The following is a 17,262-nucleotide window of genomic DNA, read 5'->3' on the forward strand; positions in this document are numbered from 1 at the left end:
CAGCATTCTTTACACGATAACTCTTTGCCTTTTCCTTTGGCTTTCCTATCCATTTTGTGAATCCTTTCTAGGAACCAAAGAAGATCCAGTAGCATTTTTTCCTCTTTGGGATTATAGTTGCCACTGATGTTTTAAAACCAAACAGCCAAGAATCTTATGTGCCCAGAAAGCTTTTAACTCATGAACAACAGTTTTCAACATTATTTGGATTCTGAAATTTGATAAACAAGAAACACAACCCAATGTTCTTTAAATGAAAATCAGAGACCCCTGATTCAGAAAAGGAAGATGGGAACCTGTGACTCTGTCTAGTTAATAGAACTCTTCAGGTGGAGTTTCATCAAGCAAGTCTCTTAATAATAATGGCCATTATTGGGTGATTCAAAAGAAGGAGCCAGCTCTGTTTCCCTTGGCCTGCTCTCCCTGCTCCAGATCCACAATGATGGTTTGCCAGAAGGAAAACCCAGGTCCTCGACTAGCTAGCTGCTCTCCCTCTTGCCAGGGCTCTCAATAAAGCAGAAAACCCAAATGGGATTTAAGAGAACTTAGAAGTATCTTAATACCCCTGTTGTCTAAATAGTTCCGGGAATAAACCAGAAAGTACTCAGTAGCCCAATTCCTAATAGACTCCAGCTACCCGACTCTGAGCTCACCATATTGTTAATGTCTTTGACAACACCTGGCTAGTGTTTCTAATGCTCAGCGATGCTCCTGAGGGCTTGACAATATTCACAGCCTTTCCCTCTATTCATTTTCATGCTCTGTGGGTCCCAGGTGAAAAGGGAAAGATGAGTTGTTCAGGGTTTTGTCTGTATCTGTTTTGTTTTAAACAGTGTCAATAAATGGAGTAGGCGTGAGACTGGGAACCAGACGGCTTCTACTTACTGTTCGCTTGGAAGGGAAGAATTTCTAGACATAGCCTTGGGCGAGAGATCATAGTCGCTGTCTGACCTGTAGAGGAACGACTCCCGACGCTGGCTGTGCCCGGGGAAGGTGGTGTGCAGCACAAGCCCCGAGGAAGAGCCGGCCTGGGGGTCCAGGGGGCTCCGGCCAGGGGACGGGCCATTTTCCACATCGAAGCTGGAAGAGAAAACAGAGAGGTTTGGGTTTGGGTTGGGGAGATGTCGCCGACGTCCGTGGCTTGGGCCCCTAAGTCTGATGAGACATCTGCAGGATGGTACCCATGTCCTGAGCTCCCCTGATCACCGGGCTTGTAGACCCCCCCTCACAGCCTTAGAGTGGGATGTGGGTGGCTGGGGATGACAGACATAATTCTCAGTTATTAAACCAGTTAACAGACTGACAAGCGGACATTTAAGTAGTGGCCATTTGCCAGAGCGCTGGCTGTCCAGAGAAAGACAAAAATACTGGCCTGCCCTCAGGGGGCTTACATTCTAATGGGCAAATAAGTATGAATCTAGAAAACATTTCCAGTGTCCGGGACACTGAGAGAGACTCCTGCAGCTGAGTCAGGAAGAAGGTAGAGATGAAAAGGGGGGAATATCCCAGATATACAAAGGGATAGCACCCCGAGATGGAGTGTCATGAGTGAGGAATAGTACATTGATCAGTCACAAAACAATTACGAAGCACCTACTAAGTGCTAAGGGTCACAAGGAAGTCCCTGTCCTCAAGAAGTTCCCAATCAAATATGAGAGAAAACAAGAAATCAAGTATGCATCAATAAGCTGCCTAAACTTAAGAGAAGCCGGGAAAGGCTTCCAGCAAAGGAAGGATGAGAGCTCGATGAGTCCTTACCTCTCTCAGTTCTAATGCTTCCTCCTTTTTATTTTTTCCTACAGATAGCTTGCTTTGTATAGATTTCTTCGCATGCGGTCTCTTCCATTAGATTACACGCTCCCTAAGGACAGGGACTGCCTTTTGCCTCTTTGGTAACCCTAGCACTCAGCACAATGTTTGGCACATAGTTGGTGCTTAATAAATGTTTATTAGATTTCATTGAATTGATCCTGAGGCCAGGAGGGTTATTGCAAATAATCCAGACAAGTAGTTCTGAAGAATGGGTCTCGGGTAGTGGCTGGGTGAGGGGAGAGTGGGGGGCTTATACCAGGGAAGCTGGAATGGGTTGGATTCAAATTTGTAATTCTGGACTGGCCTAAGATTAACCATGTTTTGTCTCAACCTGAGATCCTCCTTTTAACTGAGACAGAATCAGAGCAAAACGTATGAGGAAGGCAGAGAAAAATTATCCTAGGCAATGACACTGAACTTAGAACAAGACCAAGCTCCCTCTCTACTAAATGGGTTGATCACAGTACAGCATTTCTTGAGAGAAGAGTAGCTGGGAGCTAAGCATTTGATTACCCAGAAGCACCTAAGAGTTTCCAGCTGATGAATCTCACAATCTAATTAACCACAGACTAGGAATATTTTCAGATGTTTATGGACCAACTCCTGCTACCCAGAAAACACTCACTGACTGAAGAGATGAGCCAGCCTGAGGTAGAGTGGTATAATGTATGCAAATGTATCCACAAAGAGATTTCATTAAACTCACATAGACCCACTTAACTCGGAGTGGAGGCTCAATTTACCAGAGTTCACTGAAGGGAGAGAAGATCGGGTGGGAGTGGGGAAGGACAGACCCCTTTTAGACTAGATGGGAGATGTACCTAGAGAACAGACATGGAGAAGTTCCAAAGTGACCCTTATCCCAGGACCCTTCTGAGAATTCTGATCCAACGGTCCCTGGGCGTTCCCCTTCTGATTTTCCTGTATTGTTGTAGTGACGATTCTCACTTACCAGCATCCTCAGATTATTGCTAACCTGGTGCTCCAGAATTCACCTAAGCCCACCTGCTCCCTCTGCCCCAAGGTGGATGGAAGTAACCATGAATGTCTGAAGAAGCGGATATTTAGAGAGTAGGATGGAGATGCTGGTTCAAGCATTCAATTTCAATAACTGAAAATAACCTGGCGAGTGAAAGAAAGATTCAGCCAATTTTGCTTGACCCCAGAGGACAGACCTAAGAACAATCAGTGGTTTGTAGAAAGAGATGGGTTTTGAGCCAGATGCAGAAGAATCTCGGAACTATTCGAGTTTCTCCTGAGTGAATGGGCTTCATTATGGGAGAGTCGGTTTCCTGGCACTGGCCATTTTCAGGAAGCAGCTGAGCAGTTCATGCTTCAGGTTTGCATTACCTGAGACTTGGGATTTCCCCAAGGTAATGTTGAGAGCAAACAATGACGATTGCCTGACTTTCCTGTTCTAGGGATATTTTGTCTTTCTTTCCACCTCTTCCCACACCCCATTCTGGCTCCTTGCTGCTCTTTCAGGATCTATTTCCCCCTTCCATTGGAGGCATCTGGTCACAGAACTTCTTTTGTTTCATAAAACTTTGAGAAATACAGTAAACAAAGAATGAAATCTATTTTAAAGTATGTGCTTAAATAGCAATGCATATTTTGATCATTGCTAATATAGTTTCACATGAATATATCTAATTTCTCAGCGGTGCCTTGCCCAGGAAGATGTTTTTCCCCTCAATGTCATAGTAGACTTCAATGAAATCATTCCCTCTGCCTTTGTGATCTTTCAATTACTCAATTCTTCTGGGAAGCCCCCTTTTCTTTTCTTTTTTTTAACTTTTGTATTTTTAAAAATTTCACATTTTTCAAATTTCAAATAATCCAATTTGTATTTTTAAAAATGTTGAATTTCAAATTTCAAATAATCAAAACATTTTTATATAAAGTTTTGAGTTCCAAATTCTATTTCTTCTTCCTCTTCCTCCTCCCTGAGATAGAAAGCAATCAAAACAAAGTGTAACGATATTTATGTTCAATTATGTAACACATTTACATGTTATTGATTTTATACAAAAGACCCAAAAGAAAAAAATGAAAGAAAGTGAACAAGAACATGGTTCAATCTATATTCAAATAATACAATTCTTTCTCTGGAGGCAGATATCATTGTATTATTAAGTCATTACAGTTCTTCATTAAACAATATTGCTGTTCCTGTGTCCGATGTTTTCTTGGTTCTATTTACTTCACCATGTATCTGTTCATATAAGTCTTACCAAGTATTTCTGAAATCATCCTGCTTGTTCTTTCTTACAGTATGATAATACTCCATGACAATCATACCACAGACATCCCCCTTTCAAAGACATGTCCAGGATAACTAGGTTTATGCTCATTCCTCTCCAGGCTCCATTCCTGAGCCTTTCTCTACCAATATCCAACATGGAAACCTTCTCCTCCTACTACCCCCACCCACTTTTCACCTTCTTTGATGTGTTGTTCCTTTCCATTACTATGTTAAGTTCCTATAGTTAGAATGGAAGCACCTCTTTTTTGCTTCTACTTGTATTTCTGGGATTAAGCTAGTGAGAGCCCCCAGTAAGCATGACTTGACTCCACTAGTTGAAACTTTCACCGTGGAGCGGCAGGACTCAGGGTTATTATGCCTTTCTTGACAGACTGTGATGAGAATCCACTGGGAGTTAGTCATCAACTAGGTGAAAGTCTAAGAAAGATGATTCCCCCTTGCTTTTCCCCCTTGCTTAAAGCATCTTAGATCCTAGGAGGAGACAGGTAGACTCTGTTGGGTGGACCAGAGTGGAAGAGTAAAGATGATGATGAATAAGACACAGTTGCTTGGCTGAAGAATTGCAAGCTGAGCCTAAAAGGGTAGACAAAGGACTAATGCACAAAGTAGATTATGAGGAGAGAGCAGGGGAAGAGCAAAATATCTTGAGAAATTTGAGAGAAAAGTGAGCAACTCTAGACATTTCAGGTTTAAGGTTGGAAAGGACTAGGTTCTAAGGTCCCTTTCAGCTCTAACATTATATATTCTAGGTGCTTCAAGGTTCCCCCTCATCGGGGGTCTTCAGATCCAATCAGGTTGGCTACTTGTTGGGATTATGTGGGGGGATTCTCATTCAAGGTCTCATGTTTTCTTACAACTCTGAGATTCTGAATTTTCTTCTTGGAAAGTAGGGATTGGTGCAGTCTTTGTATTTGTGTTCTCAATCTCTAACAGAATGCTTGGTATACCACAGGCAATTAATAAGTGCTTCTTGATTGACTTTGTAAATAACAACTACAATAGCTGACATGTATACATAGTACTTAGAAATTGGCAGAAATCTTTATATATATTATAAAGCGAGCAGGATTGGGACTTAGGGAATCTAGGTTAGAAACAGATTCTGCCTTCTATTTTCCTGGACAAGCCAGCCAATCTTTCTAGGACTCAGTTTCCTTGTCTGTAAAATGAAGGAGAAAAGTTAGATCATCTCTGAGATTTTTTTCTAGTGATAGTGAGATGGAGGATTGTGGGAAGTGATGAAAGGAAGGAAGAAAAGAAGGAAGGAAAGAAGAAAAGAAAAAGAGGGAGGGAGGAAGGAGAAAGAGGGAGGGAAAGAGAGAGGGAGGGAGGAGAAGCGGGAGAGGAGGGAGAAAGGAAGGAAGGAACATAGGTAGGTAGGAAGGAAGGAAGAAGGAAGGAAGGAAGGAAGGAAGGAAGGAAGGAAGAAGAAAAGAAGAAAGGAAGGAAGAAAGGAGGGCTAGATGGATGGAAGGAGGGAGGAGAAAAAAAGAGGAAGATTTCAGAGACTTTCTGGGCTGCCATGGACCTCTGGAGCCACTTGTCCTGACACATGCCTCTACAACCTGACAGGTTGTCATCTTCCTTTTACTTGAAGGCCACCAGGGAAGGGACACTCATTCCTAAGCATACTCTAATCAAGGAGGTCTCTGTCACTTCTTTACCTCAATAAACTCCAGTGGGTCTCTATCATCTGGTACCAGAGACAAACTTCTATGATCTGGAGATCTAGTGACCTTGGCTGAGTCAGTGAAGATCTCTGAAACTCAGTTTCCTTTTTTGTAGAAAGGACTAAATGACTTCTAAAATCCCTTCTAGATATAAGTGGATGATCCTGTGTATATGAGCTTAGGTGATTATTTGTTTGTTTATTTATCTATTTTTGATGGGGGTGGGGAGAGGGGTCTTGATATGGGGAGATAAAGTGGTGGTTTTATCCAGCATGATCCAGTTAGCAGGATCAAGAGCATGTTGAAGAACATATGCCATGCCATAATGCCTCCTCTGCCCTTTGGTCCTCAGACACTGTCACCTTCCACTACTCCTAGTTGCTACCTGAATTTTGATAACTAGTAATAGAGGTGCGTCAGAGAAGAGGAATGGTGGGAGTTAGGTTAAATTCAGTTCAGTTCAACCACAGTTTATAAAATGTAATAAAGCCAATTCAGTGACTTAGATTGAATACAAGACAATGATGAAACCTTAGATAATCCTTTCCTTTTCCCTTTCCCCTTTTCTTCTTTTCCCCCTTTCCCCCTTTATCCTCGTTCCACTCTCTTTTCCCCCTTTCCCCTGCTTTCCTTTTCCTCCCTCCCTCCCTTCCTCCCTCCCTTCCTTCCTTCCTTCCTCCCTCCCTCCCTCCTCCCTCCCTTCCTTCCTTCCTTCCTTCCTTCCTTCCTTCCTTCCTTCCTTCCTTCCTTCCTTCCTTCCTTCCTTCCTTCCTTCCTTCCTTCCTTCCTTCCTTCCTTCCTTCCTTCCCTCCCTCCCTCCTTCCTTCTTTCCATTCTTTCTTTCTCTCAATTGAAGGCAGCAAACCAGCAGATGGCAGAAGATAGCTACATCTTACTCAGTCACCACTAGAAGGAAAAATGCTGAGAGAATCCATGGAGCAGGAACAGGACTCAGACAAAAACAGGATTTAAAAAAAAATCATATTGAAAAGCTTGAGGGAAGTCAAAGCAGAAAGAGAGTAAAAGAAAAAGCCTAAGGTGTTGATGAGACCTTTAATTAAGGTGAGAGAACAATGATAGAGCTGATCACATCTAAGTGTCTCGGCTTCTGGTCTTTCATCATTATTCCTTCCAAATCCCCATACTGTGCCCGGCTGTATAAACTGCTCTTCTCACCACAAAGACAGAGCCCCAAAGTCACCAGAACCAATTCATTCTACGATTTGAAGAGGCTCCTTTTCACTAGGGACATTCTCCAGGGGAGCTGGTTGCTGATAACATTCAGGTAGATTCCAGCAAATTTTCTGTTCCAGACAGAGCTGGGGGAGATGGAAAGTTAAGAATCATTTCACAATGGTCTCATTGTTCCCAATGGATTTTCTATCGCCCAGAACTGGGGCTTTTTGCAGATGATTATGCAAGTCCACCTAAAAAACAAGCAGCTTGAGAAGAAATATGACCAACTTGGAAAGACAAAAGCATTGAAATGAGCCGACAGGTGCCAAATTATGTCAATGAAGAAGACTAGGATTGCTGTTAACATGTGGCAGAATGGGGAGAGAATTGTACTCTAAATCAGCAAGTTCTGGATTCAAATCCTATACTTGTTCCCTATGTGATCCTGGGTAAGTCATGTAACCTTTCTCAACTTCACCTTCTTCATCACTAATGTGACTACTAGTACCTAGCTCCGGTGCTATTGTGAGGACCAAATTAAATATTATCTGTAAGGGACAAACTTTAAAAGTGCCATATATAAGTAAGCGGTCATTAGTCCCTGTCTCTAGACCCTCAATACCATTTAATTTGCAAATTGTTTGAAAATTCCTCTCCCCTGGAGCTCTAATGTCTGAGAACACAAGTGCCCTAGAATAAGGGACGTTGTCTTCATGAGGAAGGTACTTCATGGGAGCCTCAGTCTTGAGATGAACGGGACCTCAAGGGCTAAATCCCTTAATTAACAATCATTAAGTCTTAATGATTGTTGAATATTCCTTCAGCTGGTCTCTATTGGTTGAGCCACTTGGCCTGGATTGTGAGGGCAAAATTTTTGACAAGAGGTTTTATGTGCTATTTGGAATCCATTTCCGGGCCGTATTCTCTGGAGAGAGGAAACAGTTTGAAGACAAAACAACACAACAAAACAACCTCTAACGGTCCTCCCTCCAAAAGCACCAGATTGTGAAAATGAGATTGAGAGGCTGGGGGCCAATTTTCTGGAAATTCAGTTTCAGCTGCCTGAGACTGTATTTTAGAGTGAGCCTTTAATAGCTTCAAATTGTGTTTGTGTTTTAAGACTTTAATGAGATAGGAAAATGGTCCCACATTAAAACATTACTGTTTCCTCATAATAAGGGCATTATTTCCATCAAGGTGAAAAAGTGTTCAACCCATGAGTTTCCTGTGGGGGAAAGGGGGATGTTTTCAGAAATTAGACCACCATTGGAGGCAAGCTTATATTCTTGGGCCAACTGAAACTTCACAAAATAAATCAGCAGAAACTGAAGGAAGTCATTTCCTCTATAAAATACGCCTACCTATGCTTCCAATGCCTCCGAGTCCTGTAAGGATCCAAGTTAGGATTTTAAGAAAGCCTGAATAACATGGTGACAGACAGCCTATGTTCACTTGTTGGTCTTGGGGATCAGGAAGACTTGGTTCAAGTCTTGTGGATGGAGGATCTTCACTTCTCATCGATCCAATCAGCAAAGCCCTTAAGCCATAATTGCGCAACTGAGTTGTACTAGTGGAAGTACTTTTCACACTGGGAATTCCCCATACCATAAAAATCATCAGTAGTGATGTATATATGTATATTATGTATATATGTAAATGTATATATGCATGTATGTATACAGATAAATAGCGAGACAGATAGACAAATGGATGGAAGGCTATATAGATGGATAGATGGATATATAGATAGACAGACAGATGGATAGACTGCCTTCACTGATAGTCATTTGTATTAATGATCCATCAGCCCAACCTCTCCTTGAATTTTTCCCACAGTTCTACCAAAGTAGACTTCAGTATGACATGTTCCTAGAAACTGACTTTGTTTCTCCTGCCTTAGTACATTGATATCTGCTTCCCAGCTCTACCTCCAGACCTGGAATACAATATTTCTTGTGTTACACACAATAAGTCCACTAGCCCTCCCATATGGAGAGTTTCTGTAATTTGGAATGGATTGATTGTATCCTTCCTTACATCCCAAATGTAACAATTCTTCTCATTTGTTGAGAGAATAATCTAGAACAAAGGAGATGCAATCAGCCTAGGAGGAAGAGAACTGGAAGTGATTTTTTTAAAGAGAGAATCTCTGACAGAATTTACTTCCTGCCTCTGACATTACATATGTGACTTTTGGGAAGGTATATAAGCTCTTTGGGTCTCAATTTCTTTATATGTCAAATGAGCTGAAGGCTTCTGAGATTCTTTCCAGCTCTGGTTCTATGATCCTAAATTAAAGTCCTGTTTGTACTTGGATTGGAGGAAATCAGCACTGGAAGGTAACCTGGTTTTCCCTGTGGTTCCCTGGAAATCCTTCATGATGGCTACTGGACCAAGTGTATTTTGAGCGATAGGGGTGGTGGTGGAGAAACGAGGCAGAAAATGAAATAATTCCATGTGGCTCATTGCACAAAGCTTGTTCTTAGAGCAGGGAATGGGATGGGTTGAACCCTTCCAGAATCCATTGCAAGTGTTTCTACTGGGCTTCTATCCCAATGAGATCTAAAGGAGGGAAAGGGACCCACATGTGCAAAAATGTTTGTGGCAAGAAATTGGATACTAAGTGGATGCCCATCAGTTGGAGAATGGCTGAATAAATGATGTTATATGAATGCTATGGAATATTATTGTTCTGTAAGAAACAACAAGCAGGAGGATTTCAGAAAGGTCTGGAGAGACATGAACTGAGGCTGAGTGAAATGAGCAGAACCAGCAGATCATTGAATGTGGCAACAACAAGATTATACAATGATCAGCTCTGTTGGACATGACTTTTTTCAACAATGAGATGATTCAGGCCAGTTCCGATTGTTCAATGACGAAGAGAGCCATCTGCCCCCAGAGAGAGGATTGTGGGAACTGAGTGGGGATCACAACATAGCAATGTCACTCTTTTTGTGATTGTTTGCTTGCATTTTACTTTTTCTCATTTTTCTTCGTTTGATTTGATTTTTCTTGTGCAGCAAGATAATTGTATAAATATGCATGCATATATTGGATTTAACATATTTTTTACCCCATTTAACATATATTGGATTACCTGCCATGTAGGGGAGGGGTAGGGGAAGGGGAGAAAATTGGAACATGAAGTTTTGCAAGGATTAATGTTAAAGAATTATCCATGCATGGTTTTTCCATGCATATGTTTTGAAAATAAAAAGCTTTAATTTAAAAAAAGACTCTATTGTTAAGAACTATTTTTTTTTGCAAGAGAGTTCCCAGTGGTCCCAATGAATGAGAAAAAAAAGTCATGGGGAACACTTAAAGAGAGAGGAACCCTCAAAAATAAAGCACAAAGCACTTCTGGGGCAAAAATCTTAATGACCAAAGGATTTCTTCTAGGGAAAGTCTGTCCCTCAGGGATTCATAGTCGATTTCTTAGTCCCTTTCAATGATACTTCATTAACTTGAATTCAATATTAAAGGAGGAAGAAAAGTCTTAGAGATGAAAGGATCCTCAGAGATTTTCTAATTCCACATCATTTTATACAAAAAATTCCCTTGTCAGTACAGGGGATAAGGGTCAGATTTGAGATTTCATGGATAAGGAACCTATCAAGGGCAGAAACTCCCTCTGCTGTTACAGGCCAACATCTTTTTTTTTTTTTTTTTTTTTTTTTTTTTTTGATTTTTTATTCTTAGGACACTGTTCAGAAGTACCTTGCTCAGGTTCACACAGCCAGCACATGCCAGAAGTGAGAACTTGAACTCAGGTCTCTTGGCTTCAAGGCCAGGTCTCTATCCTGGAAATAGAATCCCTAACTAAAAACATGCTGCATTTACAATACTGAACACTTAGAAATGCATGGCTATCAGATGCTGCAGATGGTCCCCTCTGGGTGTCCTCCCCCTTGGACCTCACCCTCATGGTCTGCCATTCCAAGCATGCTGGGGATGTGAGTTTGGGTAACTGTGTCCACGGGTCCCTTCCATGACTGATGCTGTAACACACTCTCCTCAGCGTTTGCTCCAGATCTCTTCCTCCTTCCTTAAGCACGCAAACTCCTTTAACCCCGTCATCCTCCCTAGAGGCCTTTGCCTCTATTGAGAAAATCAAGGAGGTCCATGGTGATGGAAGAATGGAGCAGCAGAAGGGAACTGAGGCCCAGGACTTGGATGCAAATCTTGGTTTGCTACCTGTATCAACTTGGACAGAGGAGTGAACTTCATTGAGTCTCTATCCCCCCAAATCTGGAATGCTCTTCCTCACCTCTGTTTGTCTTTCTGATTTCTTTTAATTTTATTAAATTGAAATAATAAAATTTAAAAAAAATTCATTTTATTCTGCAGGTGAACAATAAAATAAACATTTCCATAATGTAGTTGAATAGAAGAAAAAAAGAAATGATTCCTTCAAGGTTCAGATCAAATCCACTCTCTTGCAGGCTCCCCCCAGTTGCTAACACTCCCTACCTTTCCTGCTCCTTTCCTCGATAGACCTTGGGGGTAGCTAGCTATTTGTTGTTGTCTTCTCTATTAGGACGGATGTTCCTCAGGGGCAGGAACTGGTTCTTTTTTGGTTTTGTTTCCCCAGCACTTAGTGCAGTGCTAGGCACATACCAAATGTTAACATAGGCTTGTTGACCGATTGGAGACTGTAAGTGAGGAGGGCCTTTTGAACACTAGATTTAGAGTCACACAATCTCATTTAGGCTCCGCCATCCCCTTTGTGACAGATACTTTGACTATTCTTAACTGCATCTTACAGAAGAGGCTGGGGGAGGTTTTGCCAGGGTCATAGAGCTTATAATTTATATAATTTATTATATATATATATATGTTCAGTCACTCAATAAGCACCAAGACCTTAGTTCAAATTTGGCCTCAGACACTTCCTAGCTGTGTGATCCTGGGCAAGTCAGAGTCTCTGCCAAGAAAATCCCAAATGGGGTCATGAAGAGTTGGACACGACTGAGGAACAATCACACATTAGTACTGGAATCCAGCTCTATCCGACAGTCTTGTCTAGTTCATATGCTTCCTACTCCATCCAGGAGTTCGAATGGCTGCTAGCTATCTTTCAGCACCATGTTCTAAATGGAGAGCACCAATGAGCACTGATGAAATAATTATGGACCTCCTGTATCCCTCCTCACCTCCTTCTCGCCCTTCCTTCTTTTCCTCCCTTCCTCCTTCCCTTCCTTCCTTCTCTTCCTTCCTTCTCTTCCTTCCTTCCTTCCTTCCTTCCTTCCTTCCTTCCTTCCTTCCTTCCTTCCTTCCTTCCTTCCTTCCTTCTTTCCCTCCTTATCCCCCTCCCTCTTCCCTTCCTCCCTCTCTTCTTCCTTCTTCTCTCCCTTCTCCCCTTTCTCTTTCTCTCCTTTTGTCTCTCTCTCCATGACTATCTCTCTCTGTCTCTTTCTCTGTCTCTGACTCTCTCTCTCTGTCTCTCTCTCTGTCTCTCTCCATCTCTCTCTGTGTCTCTGTCTCTCTGTCTCTATGTATGTCTGTATCTTTCTCTCTTTCTGGCTCTCTCTCTCTCTCTCTCTCTCTCTCTCTCTCTCTCTCTCACACTCCACCGAGGGATGGGATGTGCTAATTTGAGGTCTGTCTCCTTAGCCTTCCCCACGGCTCCCATCCAGGCCGAAGGCCCGACCCCGCCCCAGTGGGCTTGAGCGCATCTCTCTCAAAATAGACGAGTGTGCAATTCTATTAGGAATCCACCAGCGCCTGGTGGCTCTGCCGCTCTCGTGCTTATTTTTAGCAGCCTAAGTACGCAATCAAAGCCCCAAGGATGCCTTCCGAGCCACATCTTGGCCTCCTCGACAAAAGCAATCCTGCTTTCCATCATCATGTCTTGGGCCGGGGAAGTTTGTGGGAGCCGGGGCAGGCGGGGAAGGGGGGCAGGCCACGGCTTCACCCACTGAAGGACGGCTGCTCGAAAGGCTTCCCTTCACCTGCAGACTCCTTTGAAAAGGGGCAAATGGTTTCCCTCCACAGCCAGTCAGTACACATTAATAGAGCACCTACTGTATGTCAGGGACTGTGCTAAGAGCTGGAGAAAGAAAAGGAGGCAGAGCTGTTCCCTGACCTCGGAGTACTTATGGCCCAATAGGAGAGACAACAAGCAGAGAAACGTGTCCTAATGAGCTACCTATGGGATAAAGTGAAATAATCACCAGAAGGAAGGAAGGCACTGGAGGGAAGAAGGATGGGGAGGCTTCCTGGAGAAGATGGAGCTTTAGTTAGGACTGAAGGGAAGCTGAGGAGCTCAATGATTGGAGCAGAGGAAGGAGGCTATTTCAGACACAAGGAACGCTTCAAGAAAATGTCTGGAGCTGAGCAATGGAGGATCAGGAAACAGCCAGGGGCTTGTGTCAGCATTTGTGGCAGGGAGGATGGGGCAGCCGATAAGGGGCTTTGAATGTCAAACTGACAATTTGGTATTTGATCCTGGATACAGCAGGAGCCAGTAGTGTGGGAAGTGACGTGATCCGAGCTGGCTTTAGGGAGATCCCTTTGGTGACCAAATGGAAGATGACCTGAAGGGGAGAGGGACAGAAATAGCAGGTGGGTGGGCAGGTCCAGGTAGGAGGTGCTGAACGCCTGTACCAGGTTAGGGTTATTGTCAGAAGAGGGTGGGGGAGCTAGGTGGTGCAGTGGATAGAGCACCAGCCCTGAAGTCAGGAGGACCTGAGTTCAAATCACTTAACCCCAAACAAGTCACTTAACCCCAATTGCCTCAAAAAAAAAAGAAGAAGAAGAAGAAGAAGAAGAAGAAGAGGGGGGAGTAGTGAAGAGATGTTGCAAAGGTGAAAAGGAGGTCTTGACCATATATTGAACGGGGTCCATGATGACCTTTGGATTGTCAGCCTGAGGGACAATATGGTAAATAGAGGAACGAGGAAGGGAGGCTTAGGGAAAAGATACTAAGTTCCATTTTGGACCATTTCATGTGTCTGAAAGGCAGAGGGAGATCTGAGATTGAAGATCGGTAGAGACATCTTGGTGGGATCGGAAGATTAGAGAATTATGGACATAGAGATGTCAACTAAATACATGGGAGCTGAGAAGATTACCGAGTGCAGTAGGATGGAGAGAGAAAAGAAGCAGAGCCGGGAGAGCAAAAAGAAAAACAGAATCTTAAGAGGCCCCTGTGCTTACAGGGCACGATCTGGAGGAAGATCCAGCCAGTCAGAGAGGTAGAAGAAGCAGTAGAGAGAGAGAGGACCATCCCGAACCCCTCCGGAGAAGCGAGTAGCAAGGCTGGGAAAGTGACCCACAGTGACAAAGACTGCAGAATGACCAACGAGGATGAGGATGGACAGAACATCCTTCATCAGCTTTTCTTCAAGAATGGGTCAGAAAGACACAACTTCAGAGTTCCCAGAGACTAATGAAGTCTCACTTCTTAGCCAGAAAACTTAAAATCTGCCTTTGCATCATACATTTAGATGATAAGGTTTCTCCACCATGTTCAGGTTCTGGATCTCTTTGGGAAGTCTAGTGAAGACCTGGAGTCTTTTTTCAAAATCAAGTTCCTAATCACATAAAACAAATGTTGCAGGATTACCAAAAAAGAGTTCTATTGAAATGTAGATATCGATTTTTTTTTTTAAGATCAGTGGTTCCAGATTAAGAACTTAGAGGAACCTCATTAAGCATCTCATTCAATTTGAATCACTTTACAGATGAGAAAACTGAGGACCCACAAATTGAAATGACTTGCTTTAAGATCACATTGCTAGAGCTCAAATCCAGAACTCCGAACCTGGAGTCAGGAAAAGCTGAGTTCAAACTTTGCCTCTCACTTTATTAGATGTGTTATCTGGACAGGGCACATGATCTTGTTTTCCTCAGTTGTAAAAACAGGAATAATGACGGCACTTATCGCTCGCTCCGGATTGTTGTGAAGACTGAATGAGAGACTATTTATAAAGTGCTCAGCACAGTGCCTGGCACATAGTAGGTACTTCATAAATGCTTGTTTCCTTTCTCCTTATTCTATGGCTTTCTCCTTCAAACCCATTTCAGATAGGATGAAACTGGGAAACAAAAATGGTTATTTACTGAAAATTAATGTTAATAAATGATTGTATCTAGTGCTTGGATCAAGGGATTCAGCCAGTAAACATGGGTGCTGAACCACCCACATAGATTAGAGAGAGAACCGGTGGTCCTTGCTTGCAAGAAGCTCCCAGCACAATGCTCTTTCCACCACACACACAATCACGACTATTGACTATTTTCCAACTTTGAATGTGATGTTGGGGCCAGCTTTCTGGAGGACCTCAGGAACAGCCCCAGTCCGTGGTCTTAGTGCTGGGAGCTTCTTGCAAGGACCACTGGTTTTCTCTCTAGTCTATGTGGGTGTTCAGCATTGTTGCCCCCGACCCTGTTACCCTTTGTCTTAATCCCAGAACAAAGTCAAATCTTACAGGTGTCAAAGGACCTCCCCAACACATCTCTAATTATGTACCCTACTGCCGAGCCACATTTTCTCCCTCATTACCCTTTTTTCTTCATTAGCTCCAAAATCTCCTCTCTGGATTCATGCCCTTCTATTCTTCCAAGTGCCAGTTCACTCCAAGAGTCCTCTCCTTCCCCTTTCAAGGTATGAAAAAGGGAGCATCAAATCCCCAGAACACACCCAGTCCATGGTTTCCATCCTTCTTCATAAACTCTCTCTTCACTCATAGAAGTTATCAGTGGAAACTCTTTTCCAAATCAAAGCAAAGCCTCCTTCCTTCCCTTCCCTTTTCCATCCTTCCCCTCATCCATTTCCCTCTAGGCTCTTCATATTCTGTTCCAATGAACCAAGAATACACAAGATATATTCAGCCTTCAAGAGATTATATCGCCCTTTCCTTCCTTTGCCTGAATCATTCCCTGATTCTCTCTCCAAATGTGAGCATATTTATGGAGAAATTATGCGACTGTTCCTTAGAATTTCTTTTTCAATGACTCCACCCCCAAGTTTCATCATGTTAATATTCCCCGCATAAACATGAATTTCCTCTTTGATACTCAATGATTCTAACTCTGTAGTCAATTACCCAGTTGGACCAAAATATCTGTACCAATAATCAAGATGGCTCAGGGCTCCTCATTAAGTGTTTCTGACTGGGAACAGTCTCTGAGCTTCTCCTGGAGGGGGAGCCCGACATCTTCTGTTTTAAAATGCTCTTCCCTCGTAAATCACCCTCAGAGGATCTCATAATTCTCCCCGAGGGAATTGCGTTGGGGTGCCCACACCTTCTCACTGGATTTTATGAATTTCATCAGTCATGGCCTTCAATACTCTCTGGTGCCCTGCTCATGAGGCAGAAGAGGCTGTCCCTGACCCAGGAATATAGGCCCCGCTGAGCTGAGCTCACGGCTTCTGCCCCCTGGGTTCTCTGCCTTGGGAGCTATTACCACTCCCAGATGAAACCCAGGCAGTGGAGCATCCTACTGAACTTGTGTTCACTTCCTGTGCAGGAGGTTGGGTTTGGGGTCGCTCTGTGTGGGTCAAGCACCAAAAGCTTCTTGTGACCCATGAAGTAAGAAAATGAATCGTTATCTCTTGTATCTGGCCCAGATTTTGATACTTAGCTCCATGAAGAGCCCACTGAGCTGGTCCACGGGCACACATGGAGACTATAGCCAGACAATGAGCTGGCTCCAGAACTGAACAAGAGGAAGGAAGACTGGGAAGCCTTTGGAAAAGTGGCCAATAACCTCAACCTTCTCTCTGAAACCAAAGTCCCTAATATTCTTCTTGTGGGGTAGATGGGTCCAAACCACAACATGGCACAGGGAATCAGAAATCCCCGTGACTCAAAGGTTAGCAAAGAAGGACCTGGCATCTTCCCCATGATGAATTATGAAGAAGGCGTACAGAACTCTCCATGAGATGTAGAACATGAGGTGGGCTGGTCTTGTGGCAAGAGATCCGACCGTGTCAGAAGAAGTGGAGAGATGCTACTTAGTGCTGCTGTTGTAACTGAGACTAGTGTCTCAAGGTGATGATTGGGATGGGATGGGTTCATGTTCAGAGAGCTTCCAGGTATGAAAATTCCCTCTATTGATATAAGCTGCCATTTTTCTTCAACTTGGAGCAACTTAGAGAGCTGCTTAGACTTCTGAGAGGTAGGGGACTTGTCCAGGGTCACCCAACCTGCAGAAGTCTTTTGTTTCTATGCCAGATCTCTATCTACCTTCATCACTAACAGTGATAGAGATGACAACCACATAATTAATATAACATAATATAACACAATATAACACAACACAACACAATATCATATATACTATACTATACTATAATAATATATACTATAATTCATAGAGCATTCAAAC

The 17,262-nt window shown here is 43.1% G+C and overlaps 1 protein-coding gene across 2 annotated transcripts in view; it reads right to left on the reverse strand.

Moving 5' to 3' along the window:
* The window catches only part of PDE4B (phosphodiesterase 4B), a 628,586-nt gene that overhangs the window by 143,705 nt on the left and 467,619 nt on the right, over positions 1 to 17,262 (reverse strand). For both annotated transcript variants that reach the window (XM_051999487.1, XM_051999489.1), the window contains one exon: positions 886 to 1,080. In XM_051999487.1, coding sequence (XP_051855447.1) covers positions 886 to 1,080 — 195 coding nt within the window. The remainder of the gene's footprint in view (positions 1 to 885; positions 1,081 to 17,262) is intronic.

Source organism: Antechinus flavipes, chromosome 4, assembly GCF_016432865.1.
Source record: "Antechinus flavipes isolate AdamAnt ecotype Samford, QLD, Australia chromosome 4, AdamAnt_v2, whole genome shotgun sequence".
In the NCBI taxonomy this organism is placed as follows: domain Eukaryota; kingdom Metazoa; phylum Chordata; class Mammalia; order Dasyuromorphia; family Dasyuridae; genus Antechinus; species Antechinus flavipes.